This window comes from Polypterus senegalus, chromosome 4 (assembly GCF_016835505.1).
Source record: "Polypterus senegalus isolate Bchr_013 chromosome 4, ASM1683550v1, whole genome shotgun sequence".
NCBI lineage: Eukaryota > Metazoa > Chordata > Cladistia > Polypteriformes > Polypteridae > Polypterus > Polypterus senegalus.
This window is the reverse complement of record NC_053157.1, coordinates 219836874-219855991: the sequence shown is the minus strand read 5'-3', so window position 1 is coordinate 219855991 and position 19118 is coordinate 219836874. Positions and strand designations below refer to the sequence as shown.

Below are 19118 nucleotides of genomic sequence, written 5' to 3'. Positions count from 1 at the left end.
CGGCATGAGTGGGGTGATGTAGAAATGTTCCTGGGGGTCTGCCACTTCATGGTTTTTGAATGTCTCTTCGGGACAGTAGACGACTCAATGGCCATACAAAAGAGTTGATGTGGTTGACTTTTTCTGCAGTTGAAGTTTCTTTCTTTCAGTTTCATTGTGTTCTTAAAGCTGGCCATTTTATGTAAGTTTTATTTTACCTTGAAATGGTTCCTGTGCTCTGATAATGGCATCAACCTCGCCACGCATCCCATGGTCTATTGCAGTATATTGTAGGAAGACAGCATGTCACTGCAAGCACTTGATAATAAAATTCAGCTACAAAAATGTTTCTTAACTTTATTCATATCTTTATTTTGCCCTGTTTTGTTTCATTGTTTTTCATTTTCTTCACATCGCAGATACAGCTCTGTGGCATCCATTCTGACTCGGATTTTACTCCTGCTTTGCTGAAGTCTGGATTTACAAAGTGAGTGGAAACGCTGCACAAAAGACACATGAAAGATCCACACTTGAGACCAAGTCGCATAAGGTGTTTGACAAAACAAGAGGAGGCCCTTCAGCCCATCATACTTCACATCTGTTTCTCCCTGCTTACCTCACAAAGCGTTCCTTTTGCCCAAAAAAGTCTGAAAAGCATCCAAAGTGGCATGAAATTAATAGAAGAGAGACTTAAGATCCATCCCAGGACATACCCCCATGTTGGATACATGTAGGTGTTGTTGTATTTCAATGGGGTGTAATCCACCAGAGAGAATATAAAAGTGCCCTAGAAAAACAAAGACAAAGACAAGAAGAAAGAAGGCCAGGATGCAATTTCTTATTTCAATTCGGCTACAGATTCATTAATGGTCTGAGGGTCTACAAATGATAGGTGCAAAACATACTGTAAAATAATGGTCTTACAATGCAAATGACAGGTGTGAAGATAATCCAGCAGTACTTAATGAATGGTCCGGGACGATAGCCTATCATTTCTTCAATGTTGTCATAAAAGCGATCAGCACCTGAAAAGAGAAGGGTAAGGCTAAGGACATCGGCCATGGTGAGCAACACCAGGAATTAAGATGAGATGGGGGCTCTTTGTGTAAACCAGGACACTGAGGTGGATAAATGAAAAAAAGATTCATTTTAATTACTTTAGACTGATTAAGATGGAAATAGTGAGAATAAGTCACAATTAAGAACTTGATAGATCCCTAACCGATTAACTGCTCTTGTAATAAGTTAAGAACATAAGAAATCAGACAAACAAGAGGAGATCATCCAGTCCATCATTTAGCTGTTAGGTAAGCTGTCCTAATATCTCATCCAGATTCTACTTGAAGGATATCAAGGTTTCTGCTTCAAGTTCATGTCTTGGTAGTTTGTTCAAGACTCTCAGAGCTCCTTGCGTAAAGAAGAGCTTCCTGGCTTCAGTTCTAAATGCACTTCCCCTTAATCTCCACTTATGTCCTTGAGTACGTGATTCACTCTTGAGATGAAAGAATGTTGCTGGGTCTACTTTATCAGTGCCTTTAAGGATTTGAAATACCTGAATTAGGTCCCTACATGGTATGCTCTGCTTGAGACTTCTTCTTCTTTGCTCCCTTTAGGGGTGACCACATCGGATCATCTTCTTCCATATCTTTCTGTCCTCAGCATCTTGTTCTGTCACACCCATCACCTGCATGTCCTTTCTCACCACATCCATAAACCTTCTCTTAGGCCTTCCTGTTTTTCTCTTTCCTGGCAGCTCTATCCTTAGCATCCTTCTCCCAATATACTCAGCATCTCTCCTCTGCACATGTCCAAACCAACACAATCTCGCCTCTCTGACTTTGTCTCCCCAACATCCAACTTGAGCTGACCCTCTAATGTCCTCATTTCTAATCCTGTCCATCCTCATCACACCCAATGCAAATCTTAACATCTTTAACTCTGCCACCTCCAGCTCTGTCTCCTGCTTTCTAGTCAGTGCCACTGACTCCAACACCTTATAACATAGCCAGTCCCACTACCGTCCTGTAGACCTTCCCTTTCACTCTTGCTGATACCTGTTTGTCACAAATTACTCCTGACACTCTTCTCCACCCATTCCACCCTGCCTGCACTCTCTTCTTCACTTCTCTTCCACAATCTCCATTACTCTGTACTGTTGATCCCAAGTATTTAAACTCATCCACCTTCGCCAACTCTACTCCCTTTATTGTCACCATTCCACTGCCCTCATGTTTAATTCTCTGAGTCTGTCACAGTTTTCCATTCCCTTCATTCCCATGATGCACTTGGTTGCTCTCCTCTGCACAGCTTCATGTGCTGCTATGTCTTCCTTGTATCATTATGATTAGAACTGCACACAGTACACCAGATGTGGTCTTATATAGTATAGTTTGAGTATAATATTCCTTGACTTAAATTCAACAGTTTTTGTGGTATAACCTAACATTTTAGTTGCCCTTTCAATTGCTTCTGTGCATTGTTTAGTTGATTAAATTGTTGCATCAACATAAACCCCTAAATCCTTTTCCGAGGTTTCTTCCTGTACCTCAGTGTCTCCCATCGTATATATTTGTAATTGATGTTCCTTTTGCCCATGTGTAGTACTTTTCTACATTAAATCGTATGTTCAAGGTGTTCACCCAGCTCTGAAAGCTGCCGAGGTCATTTTGAATTCCCTCCAATTTTAGTTTTTCTTTTAGTAAGTTTACTAACTATACCAGAATAAATGTTATTAATATAAATCAGAAAAAGTAATTGTCCAAGGAAAGACCCCTGAGGGACTCCACTGATGACCATTCTCCTCTTATCTGTACTCTTTGTCTCCTGCCGAGATGCAGTTTTGAAGGTTACCTCTCATGCCTACAGCTTCAGAGTTCATCTTTGGTGTGGGACGACAGGATCAAAGGCTTTTTGAAAGTCTATTTAAATTCTGTTGTATGTGTTGTCAACTATTCCGGTTCCATCTTAAAAAAAAAAAACCTAAATGATTGGTTTTGCAAGACCTTCCTCTCATAAACCCATGCTGGTTGCTATTTAGGATCATTATTATTTTCATTTAGGTCATTTTCTAATGTATTTCTTATTATAGTTTCCACAATTTTGTATGGCACAGAAGAAAGACAAATAGGTCTGTAATAATAATAATAAAAAAAATGTCTGTGCACTATTTTGTGTTTTGTGAATGCAAAGCATCCAGGGATAAAGAAGGCTATACCAGGGGTCCCCGACTCCGGTCCTGTAGGGCCCCAGTGGCTGCAGGTTTTCATTCTAACCCTTTTCTTAATGAGTGACCTGTTTTTGCTGCTAATTAACTTCTTTTGAACTCATTTTAATTAACTTGCTCTTGAAGACTCAGACCCCTTAATTGTTTCTTTTTCCTTAATTAGCTGCCAAACAATAATGAGATACAAAATGAGTAAAAACAACAGGTGTCCATCATACAATATCTGAAAATAAAGACAGGTGAAGGTATCAGAAATGCTGATCTGCACAGGTCCACAAAACATTTTAACAGAAAAGAGAAAATCAACAATTTCAGAAATGTCTACTATTGCACAATGAGAGCAGCAACAAGCCATGGAATTCCAGAATGGGTTTAATTACTGACAAGACTCGGTGCCTACTTAAACAACTGGTTGGAGTTGGTTGACCTTACTTACTTGGCCTTCTGTTGGCTCACTTACTTCACATTTCATTTCTGTTTGGGTGCCATTTAAGAAAAGAAATAAAGTAATTCAGAGGCAAAAATCTTTAAAAACAAGTCGATTAAAATCAATTCAAAAGAAGTTAATTAGCAGCAAAATCAGGTCGCTAATTAAGAAAAGGGTTAGAATGAAAACCTGCAGCCACGGTGATCCCCCAGGACTGGAGTTGGGAACCCCTGCTGTATACGGTATGAGACATGCCCAGAACTGGACATGATGTGTATGTCTATTTACCCCAAATTCAGGACACAATGACGAGGAAGCTGAACTCTGACTTCAGTGTCGCCTTCTCCTGTAAACAAATACTAAACCACCTCTTCGTCAGTTGCAGTCACTAGCAGCAGAGTCCCTTACAGTGAATGTAGTTTTCCTCTCTGGGACCCCCACCCTCTAAGCTGTACATGGCTTTTTCCTGCCTTGTACTCAGTGCTGCTGAGATAGGCTTTGGTCCCTACAACCCAACTGAAATAACTCAGCTGGAGAACGCATGAATGCTTACAGTTGTGCTTGAAAGTTTGTGAGCCCTTTAGAATTTTCTATATTTCTGTATAAATATGACCTAAAACATCATCAGAAGTCCTAAAAGTAGATAAAGAGAAACCAGTTAAACAAATGAGATAAAAATATTATACTTGGTCATTTATTTATTGAGGAAAATGATTACATATTTGTGAGTGGAAAAAGTATGTGAACCTTTGCTTTCAGTATTTGGTGTGACCCCCCTTTGCAGTAATAACTGCAACTAAACGTTTCCGGTAACTTTTGATCATTCCTGCACACCGCCTTGGAGGAATTTTAGCCCATTCCTCCATACAGAACAGCTTCAACTGTCGGATGTTGGTGGGTTTCCTCACATGAACTGCTCGCTTCAGGTCCTTCCACAACATTTCGATTGGATTAAGGACAGGACTTTGACTTGGCCATTCCAAAACATTAACTTTATTCTTCTTTAACCATTCTTTGGTAGAATGACTTGTGTGCTTAGGGTCGTTGTCTTGCTGCATGACCCAACTTCTCTTGAGATTCAGTTCATGGACAGATGTCTTGACATTTTCCTTTAGAATTCTCTGCTATAATTCAGAATTCATTGTTCCATCAAAGAAGGCAAGCCACCCTGGCCCAGATGCAGCCAAACAGGCCCAAACCATGATACTGTGATGTTTCACAGATGGGATAAGGTTCTTATGCTGGAATGCATTGTTTTCCTTTCTCCAAACATAACGCTTTTCATTTAAACCAAAAAGTTCTATTTAGGTCTCATCTGTCCACAAAACATTCTTCTAATAGTCTTCTGGTTTGTCCACGTGATCTTTAGCAAACTGCAGATGAGCAGCAATGTTTTTTTTGGAGAGCAGTGGCTTTCTCCTTGCAACCCTGCCATGCACACCATTGTTGTTCAGTGTTCTCCTGATGGTGGACCCATGAACATGAACATTAGCCAATGTGAGAAAGGCCTTCAGTTGCTTAGAAGTTACCCTGGGGTCCTTTGTGACCTCGCTGACTATAACACGCTTTGCTCTTGGAGTGATCTTTGTTGGTCGACCACTCCTGGGGAGGGTAACAATGGTCTTGAATTTCCTCCGTTTGTACACAATCTGTCTGACTGTGGATTGGTGGAGTCCAAACTCTTTGTGGTGTTATGGGTCCACAGCTCGCTTAGTAAAGGCCATTTTTTTAAAATAAATAATCACCGCTCTCGCGGCGGCTTAGCGAGGGGGCGTTGGGCCATAGCAAGCCACGGGTGTGGGCGTTTCTCACTGAGTGCACAGGTGAGGGACTGCCCACATCCGTGATTGTTCCCGTGGCTAATATGCTGCAGCTGCTATGGTCCCTCGCTGCTTAAAAAGAAGCGCGAGTCGGTTAAGAGGGGGAGAGTGGAAAAAGAAAAATCAGAGAAGGAAATGGAGGTTGCAGCAGGAAACGGTAAAGGGAGAGAGAGAGAGAGAGAGAGAAAGAGCGAGCAAATCGGTGCAGCAGGAAGCAGGCGAGCAAACACTCGCAGGCAGCTGAAGGTCGCCTGGGTGTTTGGCCAACACCTGGGAGAAGTGGTTGTGGTCACTAACGGAAAGATTTGGTTCGGAAGGCGCAGAAGGTAGCGGGAGTTGGGACTTGGGACGTGGTGTTCCCTGCGTGAGAGCCTTGGTTGTGGGGAATTCCCAAGTCGCTGTCTGGGGGAGCCAACCGGGAGCCAAGGATCGGAAAGGCAACTGACAGCAGAGGCAGGCACAAAGGTCAGCTGCAGAGAGAGAGCGTCTCCCTTGTTGCGGGGCCCTGATGGGTGAAGCAGGAGAGACGCTAGTTTAAAAAAAAGGCACCGGGCTTGTTTATAGACTGTTTCCTGTTGGATGTTTTAACCTCGATTTTAAAAGGATTGTTTTTTCTATTTAACCTCCACATTTGTTTTATGGAATTATTTATTTATTGAACTATTTTTGGAGCACTGCACTTTATTTGAACACCTGTTTTTGTTTGACTATTTTAATAAAAGCACTATGCACTTTTTACCATCCCCTTGCTCGATTGTTATTGCCTCCACTGACTTGCTCATCGGTGACATTATTGACGGTGTTGGGTTCAGGGGCTTCCAAATATCAGATGGGAGCGTGGAGCCAGAACCCACATCGTCACACTTGGTGGCAGTGGTGGGATGAGCTAGCAGTGGGGGCCCGAAGAGGAGACGGAGCAGCAAGCGGGATTGGTACCAGACTTTTTGTGGAAACCTCATACCCAAGCCGGAGGAGGACATTTTTAAGGACGGAGATTTTTATGGACATTTATTTATTGTTGGTTTTTATATGTCTTTTAAAGTTCTTATTCTTTTAAATGTCCTGTTTTATGAAGGGGGCTTGGATTTGTTTTATTGTGGGGATTTGTTTTAGTGCTTTTATTGTTAGTGCAGTGTAGAGTGGCCGAGCTGTGGACCTGAGCTCCAGTTGCATTGGGTTGGCAGTGGTGTGGAGCCTTCCCATGCAACTGGAGTTTTATAGGGGGTGGTATGTGGTGTTATGGGTCCACAGCTCGCTTAGTAAAAGGCATTTTTTTTAAATAAATAATCACCGCTCTCGTGGCGGCTTAGCGAGGGGGCGTTGGGGCCATAGCAAGCCACGGGGTGATCTGTGGTGCGGGCGTTTCTCACCGAGTGCACAGGTGAGGGACTGCCCACATCCGTGATTGTTCCCATGGCTAATTTGCTGCAGCTGCTATGGCCCCTCGTTCTTTAAAAGAAGCGCGAGTCTGTTGAAAGGGAGAAAAAAAAAAGAACAAAACGGAAAGAGCGAGAGAAGGAAACGGAGGTTGAAGCAGGAAGCAGGTGAGACGCCATCGCTAACAGGAAAGAAGCACCGGGTATGACATTTTGTTTTTAAAGACTGCTTCCTAAGAAACATTTTAACCTCTGGCTTTAAGGATTGTTTTTTTCTATTTAGTAGTTTTAACCTCCACCTTTCTTTTATGGGATTATTTATTTATGGAATTATGAAAACACTGCACTTTATTTGAACAATGTTTTTGTGGACTGTTTTAATAAAAGCACTGTTTCACTTTTTACCATCCCCTTGCTTAATTATTGCCTTCACTGACTAGCTCACTCTGTAACATTATCGACAGTGTTGGGTTCAAGGGCTCCCAAACAGACATGGGAGCAAGGAGCCAGAACCCACATTGTCACACTCTTTAGAGATGGTTTTGTAACCTTTTCCAGCCAGATGAGCATCAACAGCTCTTTTTGTGAGGTCCTCAGAGATCTCCTTTGTTCGTGCCATGATACACTTCCACAAACATGTGTTGTGAAGTCAGCAGACTTTGATTGATCCTGTTCTTTAAATAACACAGGGTGCCCACTCACACCTGATTGGCATCCCATTGATTGACAACACCGGACACCTCACCTTCAAACTAACTGATCGTCCTAGAGGTTCACATACTTCTGCCACTCACAAATATGTAATATTCGATCATTTCCCTCAATAAATAAATGACCAAGTATAATATTTTTGTCTCATTTGTTTAACTGGTTTCTCTTTATCTACTTTTAGGACTTGAGTGAAAATCTGATGAAGTTTTAGGTCATATTTATGCAGAAATATAGAAAATTCTAAAGGGTTCACAATCTTTCAAGCACAACTGTATGTATTATTGTATATCTTTGGTTGACTTCATGTTTCTTTTTTACTTGCACACAACACAGTTATATTACTATTTTTATCTGCATAATGAATGGAAAAATATTCCCTAGTCAAGCATCTCTCTGAGCAGGAATACATATTAAACAAATTAAATGATTAGATGTTACGTCAGAAAGAATAAATGCTGCCACCTCTATGAGCCTACTGTAGATAGATTGGTCATTCTACCTGTCTATGGAAAAGCTTTCCTTTCTCACTTTCACGTCTTATCTTTCTCTCTCTATATATATTGTAACAACCTTGGGGGTGAGGTGGGGGAGACAGTGGAATGTTTATGCTGATCGCTGGTCAGTGGCCTTTGAGCAGATCGTCAGCATCTTCAGCAACTGCTTCTGCTAAGTTCTTCAGCGGAGACACAACTTCCCAGTTGCTTTGTTCTTTTGTTTACTCACACACCCTGTCCCACTTTGCTTCACTCCACTCTCCTGGGCTCAAATTCTCCTGCTCCGGGAGCAAACCCAAGGCCATTATCCACATCCTAGGCTGTCTGGCAGCCATGCATCCAGGCTGATGTCTTTTAGGAACTTGGAGATGAGATTGTAGTTCTCTCTAAGTTCTGACTGCAACCCCATTACTGCTCACAGAGAGAGCTCATTATTACAGCCTACTTTTCCTTGTATTCCCGACCCCTCAGATAGGTCTCAGGTCCAGACCCTGAAGTCATTACACTGCTTCTTTCTATTAAGCTCTTGTCCTGAGCGTAGCACAAAATCTTCTAGAGTTGGCAGGGCAATCTGTTCTGGCCTGCCTGAAATGAGCCATCGTGAGCTTCATTGAGCGATCCGCCAGTGTCGTACAATCTGTCATTTACTCACTGCAATAATTAAAGTGCAGCGCTTTGTTTTGCTGTTAAAATGCCGTATTGCATTTGGCTATACCACATCACAGGGTTTATTGTTTTTTCCATCGAAATGCGACATCACCGGAAGAAGCTCCTTGGCTTTCTTGAACATCCTGATTGAGCTGCATACAATATGATATGATATGATATGATATGATAATCTACTAAATGGGTCGGGTGTTTCAGCTTTCAAACAACACTTGCCATGTTTTCCACTTTCTATATTTGAGAATTTTCTTTTTTTTTGTAATGATGTTTTTGAATCTTGCCACTATTGGTGTTGTGATGTGGATGCACATTATAATTTCTTTATGAAAGTAAGTACATTTTGAAAGAGTAAGTTCTGTCCTTCAAAATGATTCATAGTCCATGGGTTTTCAGTAACGGATAATTATTTAAAAACAGTATAATACAGTAACAGTATAGTAGAACTAGATATATTACTTGTAGATATGTCATTAAAAATGACTGGTTGAACGTGAAACATTCTCTGACACATTTATAGTTGTTTGATGCTTTTACGATGGCCATGGAAATAAGAATAAAATTCAAAACTGCATTTTATTACTTACTTATTTTTTTGTAACATGGTTACAACATAACTGTGACATTCTCCAGCATAACTGTGACTGTTTCTCTGCATTTTATTATGGTTACCTGTCCCTTGAGGGAAGGCTGGTGGCTCTGAGGCTAGGGATCTGTGCCAGCAATTAGAAGGTTGCCGGTTCGAATCCCATAAATGCCAGAAGAGACTCTACTCAGTTAGGCTACTGATCAAGGCCCTTAACCTGCAATTGCTCTGTCCTGGGGTCTCGAGGTCCTCCATCTTGCAGGGAAAACCTGGGGATTGGTGGCAGGTTTGGCACTCCAGCCACACAGTAAAATAACCTCAGACTGTTCAGGGTGGTGCTGAGGTGTCACCCCCATTTCGTGGCTGCACTTGGATCTCAATCCGGGTGGTTCGCCGTGTGGTGGGTGCAGCAACTCGCTGTAATCATTGTATGTTTCCAATCTCCTGTTTTCCCTTGAGAGTCACACTGAGATTGTTTGGGACATTTTAAGTATTTTGAAGTCGAAACCTCTTTATAGGTCTTTGTGGAGTAAGGCAGGTTAGTAGATTTTGGGATCAAGTTGCCTGGGGTGAGGTCTACTCTGGATAGGCTAAGGGAGGCCTAGCCTGGCTTTTTGTTAATCTTGTTTTTCTCTGTTACACCCTTTTTGCCATTTCCGGGTGAAACATCATATTATATATTACAATTTTTGTAAGTACATCTGTTGATTTCCTAGCTATAGTGGATAATGTTGCTTTATCTTTGGACTCTGGGTATTGAATAAAGGATTAAGTGTGTTAGCCTTTTGACTCATGTTTACCTCTTGTCCTGTTTGCTCTATTTCTAAGCTTAATCTTTGGGGTGAGGCTGCCTGGGGTGAGACCAGGCAATTGGAGGTAATTGACTTGTTTGTGGGGCTTTTTAAAGGCCTGTATTACACTGTTCATCATGTTTCTGCCATCTTGTCACAGCACTAACAATGACACTGTCAGAGAAGGCTAACATGATACCCTGTAAGCACTAGAAGGCAGATTGTTTGCTCAAAGAGAAGGATAGAAAGGAATTGGATACCTTCTAGATAACAGGGGGCAGCATAAAATCCTAGGTCAGGAAAAGTTACACACTAAAAATATGTTCATTTAGCAAAACAAATTTTATAATCTATAAGAGGTTAGAATCCTTATTAAGTGAAAGAAAGAGAGGCAGAAGGAATGAAAGAAAAAGTGGCACCCATGGGCAGCCGGGCACAGGCTACAATACCTTCCAGCCAATAGACAACAGCACTCAGTCCCAGGTGAGGAGATGTCAGACACTCAAATCAAGAATCTTTAGGGGGAAATGATTGCTTTTCAACCTGCTCACCATAAACCCAGCCAATGCAAATGCTCTGAAAGATTGCGATGAACAGAAAACATCTCCCACTGCACCCATAGTAGTCGATGATCTGGAAAATGTATACTCCACCCTGCAAATGCAAAGAAGACAACATGGCCAGCCAATGTGTCAATGAGATCTGAACAACAATGTGATGTATCTGTTGTCAGTTGGTGGCATATTAGCTTAGTGGTTAGCATCACTGACTCAGAGACATAGAGACTCGGGTTCAACCTCTCATTAGCTATATTGAGTTTCCACGTCTCTCCTCATGTTTGGAAGGCCCTTCTAGCAGGTTTACTGAAAGCTCATGACTGACAAAGTCTGCATGACTGTCTTTGTGTGTTCTGTGATGAACTGGTGCCTTACAAGATTGGTTCTTGATTTGTTCTTCGAGTGAGAACAGTGAGGTCTTTGCCTTTTATTAGTATAGATGACTGTCATATGGTACAAAATCTGTAAGTTTTGGTCTATATTTTAATTATATTTTGTTCAAGACAAAACAACAGATGAACTTAAATACAGGTCACTAGCATGGACAGTTAATGTCAAAGGCAATCTGTTTTCCTGAATTGTACCGATATCAGAACCATCTGTTTGAGCTGAGTAAGAATCCAGGTGATGCCTCAAGCTGTATTGACGATTTTATCACCTGTGAAGAAAAAGGCACCAGGACTAAATTGATTTACAGCTTGGGAAAGGAAGACAGTTCAAGCTGTACCCGATTACTTTACAACCTGTGAGCAGAAGGAGATGCCAATGGATCTGAAATGGAATCTTGAGATAGGAGATTGTTAAAACATTAGAAACTTACGTTCTCAAACAAGATTATAGAATCTGAGCAAATTCATCCATCATATTGACAGCCAGCTAATTGGAACATCTAACAATCACGTGGTGCAAAACCCAGGTAGAATTTAATAGTAAATATGCCTCGTCTGAAAGTGACGTCAGAAGAGGAACAGCGACGAAAGGAAGAGTGACGTCAGAAGAAAAAACAAAGACGTGTGACCAGTTTTGATCTGATCGTTAGTTAATAGCATTTCACGAACATTGATTGCTAAATCAATGCCACCCTAGGACATTCATCCTTGACATCTCTAATTTCTTTCAGTAAGCTTTCTTTAGGACTACTGCATTATGTTCTATTTGATATTATTATTAGTCATGTTATAAATACCATATTACTTTTGAAAGTTCTATACTTTGTTTTTTATATCTGAAGTGACTGAAGTAATAAAGTAGACATTTTTTCCGAGCACCTGGGGCAGCCATAAGTTTGCCATATGCTCTGTATGTGAGCTTTATTAAGGCTGAGGGTAAGAGCACCACCCAATAGTAAGGAACAGTACGTCAAGTAAGATATCTTTGGTTTATAAATGACCTATAACCAAAGATGTTGAGCCTTTGTATGTTTAAATATGTTCCTAGAGACAAAATTAATATTTAGGTCTGAGATATATTTTAAACATCATATGTTGTTTGTGGCGATAATAAGTAAATCTTTTGAACTGCTAAGAGAGTGACAAGTTGCTTTATTCATAAGGCACTTGTGTGGTTTAAAGTGGTTTAATCAGCTGTGTGTGTGTCATTCATAGGCACTTTTGTGTTTAGGGTCTGTGTGTATGTGCATATCTATGAATGTGTGTGTTATTCTTAAGGTGCGGGAGCAGACCATACCAGTAACGAACCTGGCAAGTGCACGTGTCCCTGGAAAAAGTAAGTAAGGGGTAGAAAGTGGGAAAAATCATGATAACACAGATAACGTTTTGTAGTTGTCTTGTACTAACACAGAGGCATAATCACAATAATAATAATAATAATAATAATAATAATAATAATAATAATAATAATATTCAAAGAAGAAGAAAAAAGAAAATATAATAAAGTAGGATATTGCTCTGAGGTGCACATAATTGTTGAAACTTAACAACATAATGAATAATATTGCAACAAACACTGAGATGGAAAGACAAAGGCTTACAAACTGAATGAGAGTTAAGGCTGATAATCAGTCAGTCAGTCAGTCATTCTCCAACTCGCTATATCCTAACTACAGGGTTACGGGGGTCTTCTGGAGCTAATCCCAGCCAACACAGGGCACAAGGCAGGAAACAAACCCCGGACAGGGCACACACACACACCAAGCACTCACTAGGTACAATTTAGGATCGCCAATGCACCTAACTTGCATGTCTTTGGACTGTAGGAGGAAACCAGAGCACCCGGAGGAAACCCATGCAGACACGTGGAGAACATGCAAACTCCACGCAGGGAGGACCCGGGAAGTGAACCCAGGTCTCCTTAAGGCTGATAGTGAACATGTTTATTTAACAATGAATGATCCACAGCTGTACTTTCAGAGGAATCACCTGTCACAGCCATGGGAAATGCCTCATTAATTATACTGAAATCACAATAACACTTGCACTGCTCTCGATCATATTCCAGAGCTGAGTGCCATGCCTCTCTCTGTTTATTCTGCAAGGCTCTATTTATCAGGTACTCCGGGAGATTCTGCCTGCCTTCTTAAACCTTCCTGTGTTTATACAGTGTAAAGTGAATGTTCCAGGGGTTCATGAAATGCAGAGCTCATCCTTCTTGTGTGGCATTTTACTGTCAATCACCCATCCTGCCCCACCTATCTTCTAGGTAATATGCTGGATGCTACAGAACATCCATGTCCGCCTGTGTGTTGATACTGTGATATTGATTGCGATTCACATTTGTGTGTTCATCCATACTGGGGGCAATGACCTTAATATGCATACTAATTTGCATGAATTAGACTTGCTTTAACATTACCTTACATGGACTGGTGGGGAAATGCATTAACCTGTATTATCCCACACGTTGTAAGGGTGTTCAAAGTTGGGTGCAAAATGCGAGAAAGGCTTGGTTGTGACAGAATCAAATTACAGCTATTACAAAGCTACCTTTTCCCTGTGGCCTATAAGTGTAATGTTACCAACACGTTTATTTTGGCTGACAGCACATGGTATCTCACTGTAGATGGACTGATCACGTAATGTATAAGAATGTTATACTGTAAGCTTCTTGCTGATGGTCTTGTAGCCCATTCCGGCCTTGTGCAGGTCTTGTCCCTGACCTCATTTGATGGCTCTTTGGTGTTGCCCATGGTGGTGGAGAGGTTGGAATAGAAGAAATGGATTCTGTGGACAGGTGTGCTTTACACACATAATGAGTTGAGATCAGGAGTATCAGTGATTGATTGACTGATTGATTGATTGCAATTGGCGCACAGTCAATCCATGGGAGCCAGAATTCTGGCTGGGTTGTAGGGGATCAAATTCTTATTTCCCTCAATTACATGCAAATCAATTTATAACTTTTATGTAATGTGTTTTTTCTGGATTTTTGGTTGATATTCTGTCTCTCTCCATTAAAATGAAACTACCATAAAAATTAGAGACTGTTCATTTCTTTGTAAGTGAGCAAACTTACAAATTCAGCAGGGGATCAAACACAAATACTAATTTCCCCCACTGTATTTGTATTTTAATTGAGACCACTTTGAAGAGAATTGTTGTTATTTCTGCTGATTAGTGCCATTAAAAGCCAGAATTAATTCTGTGTAATTCAATGCCATATAACAATAAAATGTGAAAACTTACAAGAGTGTGAATACATTTTATAGGCACCATTTAAAGGATTTTTATTTCCACATATTTGATCTTTGTACTTTGTATATAACTGACCACATCACCGTTTGAATGTTTATGATAATTAATACATGGAAGGAAGACCAGGGGCCTCATGCATAACGCAGTGCGTAGAATTCACACTAAAACATGGTGTACTGACAAAAGCAGAAATATGCGTATGCACAAAAAAAAATCCAGATGCATAAATCTGTGGGTTCACCACCTTCCATGTTCTTCTGCTCCAGCGTGAAAGTAACGCACGTGCACGCGCCTGCTGACACTCCCAAACTCCTCCCAGAATTACGCACCTTTGAATATGCAAATCAATATAAATAACCCTTAAGCTCAGCATTCTGTGAAAAGTCAATGGCAAAAGTAAGAATTTCAGAGAATACCAAGTGGAGGCAAGGAAAAATGTACTATTTGTTGGTTTAAACAGTGGTATAAACAACAAAAGGAATTTGATCGAGTGACATAGAGTGTTGGAAAAACTCGAAAGCTCAAGTTCACAAAATTGCACAGTGCCAGAAATAAAAAAGAAGTTGTCAGATATCAAAGTCGCCATGAAAAGGTGAGTCGTAGCCCACCATCTGAGTGTCATAGGAAAGCTTATTAGGATACAAAAAAAAAACAAATTAGGGACACAGTGGGAAAAAAGCTTGAAATGTCAACTTTAATCTCGAAATTTTCACTTTAATCACGTAGTTTATTTTTTCATTAAAGCAGAACATCATAAACTTCATCTTAAAATCGTTTAATTTAGTAGTTTCTCAAATCCCATCGTAACAAAAGTAGCAAGTTTAATGCTTTGTTTTGTATTTGATCTTCTATGTGCTCTATGTGCGTGAATCACTATGTGCTTCTGTTCTTTCTCTTCCTCCGACAGGACACAGAATCCATTACATTCATGATATTACAGCTCTCTGAATAATTAAAATACTATGTATACGTGATATCATTTTCATGATGAAAGGAGTTAAAGCATGTTATTAAACATGGGAACACGGTGGTGCAGTGATTGTTCCTGCCTCACGCAAGATGCTTGCTGCTCTGTGCGCAACCTTCGATGAAATAAGTTATTGCTGCAGTACTGTCTCATTCAAACATACTAACCTCAAATTCCTGTCCTTCATTTTCTTTCTCCAAGTAACCAATCGCCTCACAATCAGCTCAGTAATAGATGTTAAGCCATCTGTAAGCTTAGAACTCCGATTCTTCAAAACTTTTAAGGAACATTGAAATATCTTTGTAGTAATGTTTAATTAATCTATCCATCTATCCATCCAGTGTCGCACCAGCCCCAGCAAGAATGCGGCGCGAGGCAGGAACAATCCCTGAACGGGGCATTAGCTCCTTGCTAGCGCTGCGACAACGTGTCCTCACATGTTTAAATATTAACAATATAAATTATTTAAATGATGTTAACATTTTATCTGTATAATATAATAAACATATTTTGCGCATTTCATCTTAAAAATGATATGTCATCATATGTAAATGCGTGCTTTATAAAGTGGCTCTGGTTGTGCAATATTTTAACTGTATCACAAGTTTACAGTGAGGTGATTGTACTTATAAGTACAAACAGTTCTACAAGGAGCACTTGATGGACTGATTGAGTGCATTTAGAGTTCTTGGTATGAAACTGTTTCTGAACCACGAGGTCCGTACAGGAAAGGCTTTGAAACGTTTGCTGTATGGAAGAAGTTCAAATAGACAGCATGGCTGAGGCAGTGTGTGCTTGATACTTTATACCGATAATTCTCTTTCCAGTCAGCTTTCTGTAGAGCTGTGATTCCCCACTCAGATACAGTGATATAAATACGCCAAGTGATTAAGTGAGAGTAATATGGAAAAAGATGATCTGCTGTGGCAACCCCTAACGGGAGCAGCTGAAAGAAGAAGAAGGTGCAGTGAGAGTAACAATGCTAAAGCAGCGATGGTATTTTAGAATAGTTTGACAATTCCCTGGACCATTATATTGTTACTGGTTAATTACAATCAGATGCCTTAAACTAATAAACAATATGCGGTTAATTTCAGTGTATTTGATAAAGCTGTGTCAGGGATGTTAATCTAAAAAAGAAAGGGAAACCACACTGGAACAGTAGCACTGCTTTGACGTTGGGTGCTGCCAGTTTGCAAAACCGAACGCAGAACTTGCGTACGCCAGGGTTTGAACTACCGTGAAAATGTGTGTGGCTTTATGCCAAGGTTAGATTTTATACATCATGATCTCAGCATGGAAACAGGAGTATGCAACATTATTGTGCCCACGCACCATTTATACATGAGGCCCCTGATCAGTTCTGTGTGCCTTATAACAATGTGACAGGTGCTATATAAAGCACAAATCGTTTTTTCTTTTTCTTACCTCTGAGATCATTGGGAGCTCTAGTATGTAAAGAGAAATACAGATGAACAGCAGTAGACACTGTAAACGTCTTTCCTTTTGTAGCAGATGAGCAAACATGTCCTTGGTAGTGGCCATGATGATTTCAAGAATCGTAAACTGATGAATGACAGAGGAACACAGAGTTATCCAAAGTAGAAGACGCTGGACAGCACTTCAGAAATTGTTTAGGTAGCAGGCATATTTACCTGAGTGTCCAGTCCAAGAAGAAAAATCATGAGAAACAAGCAGAAGGTCCACAGTTGAGGAAGAGGCATCATGGAGATGGCATATGGGTACACAATAAAGATGAGGCCTGGACCTACACAGGAAATATCAAATGGAAGTCACCTTTGTCACCCTGATGCAACCCACACATAAGGATCTACCACTTTAATGGGAGTGCAACATAAAGAGGACATGTTATGTTTAGGGGCTTTTCACTTTCACATACTGCATGCTTACCAGACTCTGCCACTTCATCGATGGGCACACCTTGTTCATAAGCCATGAAGCCCAGTGTAGAAAAAACAGCAAAGCCAGCCAAGATACTTGTTCCACTGTTCAACAGGCACAGGTGAATGCAGTCCCTAAAAATAGACTAGATCAGCACATCCATTAAAATGATCTTTTTAGTTAGCTAATAAAAGGTGTCATTTTGCTTGACTTCTCACTACATATAAAATGGCTAACACGGGACAACACCCTAGTACTGCATTAAAATGAAGTAGCCTAACCCAAATGCATGGTCACAGGAGGCCAGAGCTTATCCAGGCAACATCTGGCACAACGTAGAAAACCATTATTGGATGTGACATCCGCCCACCACAGAGCACTCAGGCTCACACACAACATCCAACCAACTGGGGTCACTGATTTACCCTTGTAGACACAGTCAGAACATGGAAGCATTAGAACCAGTGAGACACAATAGTGTTATCATTTATTTTTTAAACCTGATTTTTTCCAGTGTAGATTGTAGGGAGATGTAATCAGGCAGGGTAATGGAGTGTGCAAAAGGGGAAAGAATCCTGATTGATTAATTGATTATGGCCTTTGATAGTTTATATCAGTATTTCCCATCCAATAGGTTGGCGTGGGTGGATCACAAGTGGTCGTTTCAGTTTCTGCCAGTTGCCAAAGAAGTCGACAGCACTGCACATAATTGTTCCCTTTTGTATTTTTCTAACCAAGCTTGCTTCACAATGGGGGACATTCTTCTAATGACACTCATTTCACCGGCTCCTCAGTTGCTGCCTGTGGGCCATCACAGAACCTAAGAGCTAAAACTGGGTCCTGAGACCATAAAGGTTGAGAAATACTAGCTTATATGATGCAGCTGATTAGTGAAAGATTATTTGTACTGTGTAAATTGTTTCTAGTATCTCCTAGAAGTCAGCGATTATTTCTAATAGCTCCTTTATTATGAAATGTCATTTGAAATTTAGTTTGCAGTATGTTAAAGAATAGGAGCAATTACAGAGAAGCAGAAGAAGGACTTACTTGTAGCAGTCATTTGTGTACTTGTTGTAACTGCTGAGGGTTACCAGACTGCCAAGGCAAATAGCATAAGAGAAGAAAATCTGAGTTCCAGCATCCATCCAGACCTGAAAGGGAAATAAACAGTTAATGCACTTTGTTTTAAGAGTTAGATTGATGTGCAGAGCTGTAGTAACTACAGAGGGATAAAACTGATCAGCCACAGAATTAAGTTATTGGAACGAGTAGTAGAAGCCCGTTTAAGAAGGGAGGTGACAATTAATGAACAGCAGTACGGTTTCATGCTGGGAAATAACACTACAAAGGCGATTTTTCCTCAGAGGTTGTTCATGAAGAAGTACAGAGAAGGCCAAAAGGAGCTGCATTGTGTCTTTGTGGACTTGATGAAACCATATGACAGGGTGCCAAGAGAGGAGCTGTGGTATTGTATGAGGAAGTTGGAGTGGCAGAGAAGTACGTAAGAAAGGTAAATGTCCACCTTGGGGTTTCGCTGAAGTCATAGGTGTATCTTGCATAAAATGTGTATCATTGGTCAGGGCTATTTTGAATACAATGGGCACCAGGCACCACTGCCATTGCTAAACCCTTGCTATGTTTATACCAGTTACAGCAACTGCACTGTTCCCCGTGTTATTATTGAGTTTAAACACCATTTAGCTGTTGGTTGATAACGCCAATTCTTTACAATAAAATATCTGCAGATAATATTATTCAATCAATTCTGTCTTATTTATGTTGGAGTAATTGCTTTCCCCTTCCATATATTTCCAGAGAAGTGACGTTTTTTGTACTCTCTTAGCTAACTTACCTCAAGCAGCAGAAGGCGCTGCTGTTTGACCTGTCTGAGTATGTACTGCCCAGTGTCTGACTCACTTCCGTTGGGAATTAGAGAGGCTATCAAATGAATAAATGAGAAAAATACACAACA

The 19118-nt window shown here is 40.6% G+C and overlaps 1 protein-coding gene across 1 annotated transcript in view; it reads right to left on the bottom strand.

Annotated features, from left to right (window-relative positions):
* Positions 1 to 368: 368 nt before the first annotated feature.
* Positions 369 to 19118, bottom strand: part of LOC120528854 (sodium- and chloride-dependent GABA transporter 2-like) — a 51642-nt gene continuing 32892 nt past the window's right edge. Inside the window, exons 7-14 of the mRNA XM_039752932.1 lie at positions 18194 to 18297; positions 17156 to 17280; positions 16900 to 17012; positions 16673 to 16810; positions 10622 to 10724; positions 904 to 1004; positions 596 to 766; positions 369 to 479 (exon numbers count right to left, since the gene is read on the bottom strand). Of these exons, the coding sequence (XP_039608866.1) occupies positions 369 to 479; positions 596 to 766; positions 904 to 1004; positions 10622 to 10724; positions 16673 to 16810; positions 16900 to 17012; positions 17156 to 17280; positions 18194 to 18297 (966 nt within the window). The remainder of the gene's footprint in view (positions 480 to 595; positions 767 to 903; positions 1005 to 10621; positions 10725 to 16672; positions 16811 to 16899; positions 17013 to 17155; positions 17281 to 18193; positions 18298 to 19118) is intronic.